An 8,474-nucleotide genomic window follows, 5' to 3' on the forward strand; every position below is an offset into this window, starting at 1 on the left:
GGCATCTCGTCGAAGGCGATGAGCATCATGAACAGCTTCGTGAACGACATTTTCGAGCGCATTGCGGCCGAGGCGTCTCGCCTGGCGCACTACAACAAGCGCTCGACCATCACGTCCCGCGAGATCCAGACGGCTGTGCGGCTCTTGCTGCCTGGCGAGCTGGCCAAGCACGCCGTGAGCGAGGGCACGAAGGCGGTGACCAAGTACACGAGCTCCAAGTAAGGAGGAGGTTGTTACTTCGGCTCTTGGAAGGAAGGAAGGAAGGAAGGAAGGAAGGAAGGAAGGAAGGAAGCTCCCTCCGTTGCGAGAGCGGCAAAACGGCCCTTTTCAGGGCCACCAAATTGCCTTTGCGGGAAGAGCGGAATTGTTTGTGTGTGTGTGAGTGAGTGAGTGAGTGAGAGGGGCGGCATAGCTACCCGGTTTGGTTGGTTGCGAGGCAGCTGGTGGTGCTGCTGTGCCGTGGTGGTGTGGTCTCGAATGTGGTTGTGGTTGTGGTTACTGGGGTACGGCCGCGAGGGTTTGGTTGCCGCCGGTGTGACGTGGAATGCGTGCACGAGTCTTGGCGTGGTTGTTTGTCGACACACAGATAGATCGATAGGAGGTGTTGGTGCTGTCTGTGGCGCTGATTCATGTCTTTGTCTCCGTCTGCCCGGTTAGTCACGTGACTGCAATTGAAAGTCCTCGCGATTGATTGATTGTTGGATGTCACCGTTACGGCCGTCTGTTGTCACATCATACATGATGGCGAGGGTGAAATGTTGTGTTGCCGTCGACTATTCCCTTTGCTGTACGGCGCGTTGGTGTGTGTGTGTTGGTGACGTTTTAAATGGACGTGTCGTACTATCATCCATTACGAAGTCGCCAAGAAATGTACGGGCGGGTGGGGTAGGCGACACGCACGGTGGTGTACCTATTTGGCCCTTGATTTGATGATAGCCGTTTCTGCAGTTTGACTGATGATTGATTGGACTGTTGTGCGCACGCACGTCATTCACGGTGCACGTGTGTTCGGTTGAGTACAGTAAGCGTGAGGCTAGACGACGACGGTCGTTGTTTGTTGTTATGGGCGTACACGCGTTTCGTTGGTCTGTGTCCCCCGGTGTGAAATGGCAGGTGTGTCGGTGATGTGATCCGATCCGGCGGCTCTGAGTAACTGTCAATATCGGCGCGGTACACCGGCGTCATGGCAACGTGTCGGTGTTCACACCAGTCGCACTGTGGCACCGTCGGCGCCGCGAACGGTGACGAAAGGCTGACCTTTGATCGGTCGAGTGTCGTGTCTGGGCAGAACGTGTGGAATGAGCAAAACTGTTGGGGACGGAAACAATGGTGGAGGAGGGGAACGGAAAGTAATAAAACAAACAAAATGGAGAAGCAATCACCGGAAAACGAAGCAGGGAAAAACGGAGAGGCGCTGTCTATAGCAACGGAACGTTCCCGTGCATTGCAGCCGCACTGAAAGGCGTTTACGGCGCGGCTGCAGGTGTCGGCCGTGGTGACGGCTGAATTGCATTGCCTTCCCGGATGAAACGTTCGCCGACATGGCTCGGAGGAGGAATCTATGAGAATGCGTTGCCCTTGCCTGCCGTTTCGTGTGCCCTCCTGTTGTGTACGCTGTTGTTGTCCGGTGTAGCGAAGGGTGTGTATGTAGGGGTGTGTGTGTGTTTAGTGGGGAATTGGAAGGTCGATAGCTGCCGTCACGGTCAAGATAACGCAGTCAAAGGTGTCGCGAAAAAGTGTGTTAGCCGTGGTTGGTTGGTTCGTGTGTTTTAAAGAGAATGGACGAGAGAGAGAAAGTAGGTGGAGAGTGCGTTGCGTGTTGCCTAACTGCGTCCGCGAATATGGCAGTAGTTGGTGGTGGGCGTGCCCTTGCATGTGGCCCGGAAGGCGTGTCCGTTTCGCGGTAGTGGCACCGCTGCTGGCATATTCGGGAGATGGGAGGGGCGCGAAAGGAGAAAGGAGACGCGGAGGCTTTTAAAGACGGGGAGGGCGCGTGTGGGTGGCTCGCGCTGCGCTCGGCGGTTGTGTTTGTGCAACAAATGTGTTGCCGGGAGGGGACCGTTGTTGTGGTGCGGTTGTAGCCTCAGACGCGGCCGGCAGTGAACGTGAGACGACGGATGCGGGCCGGGGCGGCGCATGTCGCCGGTGCCATGCCTTTTAAGAGCCGCGTGGTCGGGGGTGTGCGCACCGTGTGTCGTGTTGCGAGACAGCATCATTTGTGCTGCGTGGCGTGGCGTGGCGTGGGGGCGAGGAGAGCGAGCCGCGCGGTGTGCTTGTGCGCCGGAGAATGGCACACTGCGCCTGCCCGTTGAGGAGGCCGATGGCCGTGGTGTGGTGGAAATGGAGCGCGTCGGACGTGCACCAATGAGAAAGAGAAACAAAGCGGCGACAACGAACGAAAGGGGGAGGGAGGCCATTGTGTCACATGCGGCGGTGGGAGGAAAAAAAAAAAAACAAACAAACAAACAAACAAGAAACGAAGACGTAAGAAAGAGGAGAAACAACAAAGAGAATGAGTCGTGCGTTCGCGAGGGGGGGTGCGCGTGTAACTCCGGTACGCGCAGTGCCGGAGCCCAACGGCTGTGTCGTCGACGCCAGTGCTTGTCGGCCGAATGGGTGCGGGAATAGAGGCAGCGTCGGCACGGAGAAGCAAGCAAGAAGGAAGGACGCACGCGCGCTGCGGCGTTTGGCGCGGTTTGCGGCTGGCGCCTTTGGTGGCAACGGCCGGGACAAGCAGCGGTGTATGGTGGTGTGCGGGGCGGACAGGGGCGGCGGCGGTGGTGGACTGGGAGGAGGCGAGGCGGCGCCGACGGTGGCGTGTGGTACGGCGAAAACGGGACGGACGGACGGCGGATGTTGGAGAGGCGCCGCGCACGCAGACACATGGAAGGAAGGAAGGAACGAACGCAAGGGAACAAATGGAGGGGGCGAATGTGGAGATGCGGGCAGGCGGTGGTGTTTGTGGGCATGTGGTGGGGAGAAGGGCGGGGGCGGGAGGACAGAGGCGAGGCGACTGCGTGCTTGCTCGCTCGCTCGCGTGTCTTTTGTTTTTGTGTTTGTTTTTCCATCGTTTGGTCGCCTTGGAGCCTGTCGGTCCCGTCCGTGTGTGGCCACGCTTCGGGTGCGTGTATGTTTGTACGTTTCGTTTGTTCGTCTTCTGCAGCAGAGGCGGTGCGCGGCAGTGGGAACGCCTGCCTGGCGGCTGGGACGGCCAGCAAATGCGGTTGGATGGGCGGCCACAGCACCGCACCTGTGCCCAAGGAGGCGACGCTGGCGGCGGGGCCCCCTCGGATGCGGCCGGCTGGGGGCTGTGTGCGCTGCCGCTGCCGCTGCCGCCGCCGCCGCCGCCGCCGCCGCCGCCGCCGCCGCCGCCGCCGCCGCCGCCGCCGCCGCCGCCGGTGCTGGTGCTGGTGCTGGTGCAGCAGCAACAACGACGAACAACGAGTAAGCAAGAAGAGGACGAAGCGGATGGCTGGTGGGTGAGTGCATTTATTTAGGCGGTCGACAAGGCAGTGCGTGATGTGGCGTTGTGACGGGGGTTTGCTCACGTGGCCTCGTTTGTGTTGATGCGCAGGAAGATGAGATGCGGGCAGACGCAGACGCGTACAGAGAGACGAGCCCGGTCTGCAGCAGGATGTGTGGCGCGGCGCGCCGAGTGCAGAGCAGCGCGCGCCGCCTGGGCCGGGCTGGGCCCGCCCGGCGGCGGGCCGCGCTGTTGTCGCGGACGTGAGCGCCCCCTGGCGGGTGGTCGGAGGCGGCGCGGTGGACGTGTGTCCGGTTGGCCAGTGCACATTGCGAGTGGCTGGCTGGCGGTCGGCGGCGAGACGGGAGAGGAGGTATGTGTCGCGGGCGCCTTTGCTGCGCTGCGTCGTTGCGTGCCTGGGCGTGCGCCTGTCGACTGTGTGTGACTGTGTTGGGCGTTGTGCCACGTACGTGTGTGCTCGGCCGAAGGCGTCGGAAGAAAAAGAGAGAGAGAGACGGGCGGGAAAGTGGGTCGGTGTGCGTGCGTCGCCCGTGATGCGATGATGTCGCGTCATGTCATGTCATGTCTTTGCGAAACGGCTGCCGAGAGGTGTGTGGTGGCGAGCGGGAATGTGCGTTTGGTGGTTGCCGGCCGGCCGGCAGTTGTTGGTGGTTCCTCCTGTGTGGTTGTTTGTGCTGCTTTGATGGCAACGTGGAAGGACGCCGGTTTTTCCGTGCCTTGCGTGTGGTTGTGTCGACGGTGACTGGTTGGGGGTGTGCGCCGATGCACGTGCCATGTTGTTATGTTTGGGTCGTGAGTGTGTTTTTGGCTGTGTTGTTGTGTACGGGAAGGGGGAGAGAGGAGGAGGCGGCGGCGGCGGCGGCGGCGGCGGGGGTGATAGTGCGTGCAGTAGTGCCGTTGCGACGGGCGTCGGGTGGAGCCGTGCGTAGTGGCGGAAAGGTGTAGGTTGCGGGAAGCGAGCCCGTCGCGTGTCGTCGTCGACGACGGGGTCGCGTGCGCTGTGAATCGAGAGTGGCGGGAAAGGGGCAGCGTGCCGCTGTGTCGTGGTCGTTAGCAGAGGCCTGTGTGCCTGTCCGTTTGTTTTCTGTCGGACGCTTGGTGCGAGGTGTTTGTTTTGTTTTGTTGCCGCCGCCGCGGTTGTTTTTGTTTGTCGGCTGTGCTGTGTCGGTGGGTCGGCGAGCTGTTTTGCGGTGCGTGAATGTGTTGGTGCAAAAGTGGCGGCGGCGTCATGGCTGCGACCGCGACGAGCCGCGGGCGCGCCATTGATGATGTTGAACACAGAGCGGCTGTGTGCAATGGGAGGCCTTGTGTACGGGTAGCGGTGTTGTCGTACGTGCATCCGGCCCGGTGCGGAAAGCGCCGTTGCGGTTGCGGGTTGCCTCTGGTCGCGACGTGTGGTGCTCGGCTTTGTGGGTTTTTTTGGTGCCCCTTTGGCCGGTGGGTGGTGTTTGTTGTTTTGTGTGTGTGTGTGTGTGTGTGTGTGTGTGGTCGGTCTCTTTGGCGCTCGGTATATATCTGCCTCCTGCTCGGTCTTGTTGTCGACGTCGTCTGTAGTTTTTTGCGGCTTGCCGACGACCGACCGACCGAACTACTACCTACCTGTGACAGCTACGTGTGGCGCCCGAAGGTGAACGTAACGTGACCTCGGCGCCCTTAGCCTAACCTAAGATGTCCGGCCGTAAGGTAGGTGCGGCCACCTGACGCCTCACGTCCGAACGCTTAACCTAACTTTGACGCCTAACCTAACTTTAACCCTTAACCTAACCCACGTCCACCTAACGTAACCTAACCTAACCCAAGCGACGCCAACCCTAACCTAAGGTGTTGTACACTGCGAATGTCGAAGGCATGTTATAGTCTTAGGTGGAGAGCACTACACGCAACAAGCGGCTACACGGGTAGCAGGGGTTGTGTGGCGTGGGCTGGGCGGTTTTGTTAGGTTAGATGGCCTTGGGCAAGTACAGAAAGGGGGCAACAGCAGCCTCAACGGGTGCGGGGACCAAGCAGCAATCGGTATCGTTTGTTAATTGTCAACTGTCGAAGCTGCGTTGGTACAGTACCGGAACCGCAAGCGCTGACAGAGAAAGCACCGAAGCTCTGCAATCGTGATAAGGTACAGAAAGCTGGCTGACGCCAGGGATAAATTCTGCCGAAATTGTCACAAAGGTACAGACGGTGTTTTAGAAAGGCTCGATTGCATGCAACCGGTGGTGGTGTGTTCGTCGCTGTTTGAGTAGTAGTTTTGATCCTGTAGTGAAGTAGAGGTGGATGGTTCCTGTGAAATATTGTGGGTGGAGGTTACACCCAACAACCGAGCTAGGTTTAATAATAATTGGCTCCTTTGACCGACCTCCCGACGCAGCAGCATTAGTGGCAGAACAACGGAGAGACGGATTTTGGAAACACATTTCACATACATTTTCCTCAGCATGTTAGGGTCTTAGGTGGAGATTTCAATTTACCCGATATAGACTGGGACACTCAGATGATGTTCAGGACGGGTGGTAGGGGGACAGAGAGCATCGAGTGACATTATACTGAGTGCACTGTCCGAAAATCACCTCGAGCAAAATGAACAGAGAACCGACTCGTGGAGATAACATCGTGGACCTACGGATGACAAACAGACCCGAACGTGTTTCGACTCTGTATGTGCAGAACAGGGACGCAGTGATCATAAGGCCGTTGCAGGGAGGACGGTGTATCTATCTGTTTTGGCTAGCAAGAGTAATAGAAGGCAGATTTGCAGACGACCCGACAGATGAAAAGGCAAATGCCTGTTCCGACACTGACAATGTTGAGTGTTCATGGAGAAAGTGCAAGGCAATGGTAAAAATGCGTTTTTAGACAGGTACGTGCCGAGTGTCGAACTGTGAGGGATGGGAAAAAAAACCCACCGTGGTATACTACAACAACAACGTTAGGAAACTGTTGCGAAAGCAAAGAGAGCTTCACCCAAAGTTTAAACGCAGCCAAAACCTCCGAGACAAACAGAAGCTAAACGATGTCCAAAGTGTGAGCGTAAGGAGGGCTATGCGTGAAGCGTTCAGTGAATTCGAAAGTAGAACAAACCCTATGTACCGACGTTGACAGAAAATGCTAGGACGTTCCGGTCTTGCGTTGAATCAGTAAGTGGCTCGAAACAGCATATCCAGACACTCCGGCATGGTGATGGCATTGAAACAGAGGATGACACGCGTAAAGCTGTGAAATACCTAAACACCTGTTTCCAAAGCTGTTTCACAGAGGACGGACCGCACTGCAGTTCCGTCTCTAAATGCTCGCACGAACGAGAAACCGGCTGACATCGAAATAAGTGTCCAAGGAGGAATGGGAAAGTCCGCCGGACCCGACGGGATTACCAATTCGCGATTCCTACACAGGGTACGCGAAACAACCTGCCCCCCTTCTAACAGCCGTGTACCGCAAGTCTCTGGAGAGGAAGGGAGGGTTCCAAATGATTGGAAAAGAGCACAGGTAGTCCCAGTCGTCGAGCAGATGCGCAAAAACCATAGACCCATATCTCTGACGTCGATGTGTTGTAGAACATGTTGTTTGCTCGAGTATCATGTCGTTTGTGGAAACTCCAGAGTCTACTATGTAGGAATCCATGTTGGATTCCGGAAACAGCGATCGTGTGTGAGACCCCCAGCTCGCTTTATTTGCGCATGAGACCCAGAAAATATGAGATACAGGCTCCCAGGTGGATGCCATTGTCGTTGACGTCCGGAAGGCGTTCGATACAGCTCCGCACCGTCGCCTGATAAACGACGTAAGAGTCTACAGAATATCAGACCAACTGTGTGGCTGGATTGACGAGATGTTAGCAGACGGAACACAGCATGTTGTTATCAATGGAGAGACAGACGTCTACAGACGTTAAAGTAACCCCTGGCGTGCCACGGGGGAGTGTTATGGGACCATTGCTTTTCACAATTCATATCATATAAATGAGCTAGTAGATAGTGCCGGACGTTCCATGCGTCGTTTCGCGGATGATGTGCTGTATGTAGTATACAGAGAGGTTGCAGGACGATCGGCAGCGGATAGGCACCCGGTGCAGGGAGTGGCAACTGTCCCCTTAACATAGACAAATGTGATGTATTGCGAATATACAGAAAGAAGGATCGTTTATTGTATGATTGATTATATGATAGCGGGACAAACACTGGTAGCTGTGACGTCTGTAAAATATGTATCTGGGAGTATGCGTGCGGAATGATTTGGAAGTGGAATGATGATCAGATAAAAGTAATTGTTGGTAAGGCGGGTACCAGGTTGAGATGCACTGGGAGAATGCTTAGCAAAAATGTAGTCCATCAACAAAGGAGGTGGCTTACAAAAACACGCGTTCGACCGACCCATACGTGAGTGTTGCCCACCAGTGTGGGATGCGTAGCAGGTCGGGTTGACGGAGGAGATAGAGAAAGGTCCAACGTTTCGTCACAGGGTTATGTGGTAACCGTGATAGTTAAGTGGCAGACTCTGCAAGGGAGGCGCTCTCTGCATCGCGGTGTAGCTTGCTCGCCAGGTTTTCGAGAGGGTGCGTTTCCGGATGAGGTATCGAATATATTGCTTCCCCGTACGTATATACCTCCCGAGGAGATCCCGAATGTAGTAAAAGTAGAGAGATTCGAGCGCGCACGGAGGCTTTCAGACAGTCGTTGTTCCCGCGAACCATACGCGACTGGAACGGCAAAGGGAGGCAATGACGACAGTGGCACGTAACGTAAAAAGTGCCCTCCGCCACACACCGTTGGGTGGCTTGCGGCGTATAAATGTAGGAGGTCGGCTGTCGTGTGTGCTTGGAGGCAGATTCGGTGTGTCTGTAGTTGCGGACGGCGGTCAGCCCCCCTCGCGTAAGCGGCGAGGGGCGGCGGCGCTCGGTTGGCCGGTGCCGATGTTGCGCAGGCGGCGCCCGTTTTGTTTGCGGCGGGCAATTTTGTGAGAAAGGGGCGCGAATGTTGGCGGGCGAGGTGGCCCGACGGCT

General features: G+C 56.8%; 1 protein-coding gene across 1 annotated transcript; it reads right to left on the reverse strand.

Moving 5' to 3' along the window:
- Positions 1-4,043: 4,043 nt before the first annotated feature.
- Positions 4,044-4,823, reverse strand: LOC126220881 (uncharacterized). Its single transcript, XM_049942160.1, has one exon. The coding sequence runs from the start codon at positions 4,821-4,823 to the stop codon at positions 4,044-4,046; it is 780 nt and encodes a 259-aa protein (XP_049798117.1).
- Between the last annotated feature and the right edge of the window lie 3,651 nt (positions 4,824-8,474).

The sequence above is a fragment of the Schistocerca nitens genome, unplaced genomic scaffold (genome assembly GCF_023898315.1).
Source record: "Schistocerca nitens isolate TAMUIC-IGC-003100 unplaced genomic scaffold, iqSchNite1.1 HiC_scaffold_208, whole genome shotgun sequence".
Taxonomy (NCBI): domain Eukaryota; kingdom Metazoa; phylum Arthropoda; class Insecta; order Orthoptera; family Acrididae; genus Schistocerca; species Schistocerca nitens.

Excerpts from the sequence above, each read along its gene's own strand:
- LOC126220881 (XM_049942160.1), bottom strand. The coding sequence starts at position 4,823 with ATGCACGTACGACAACACCGCTACCCGTACACAAGGCCTCCCATTGCA.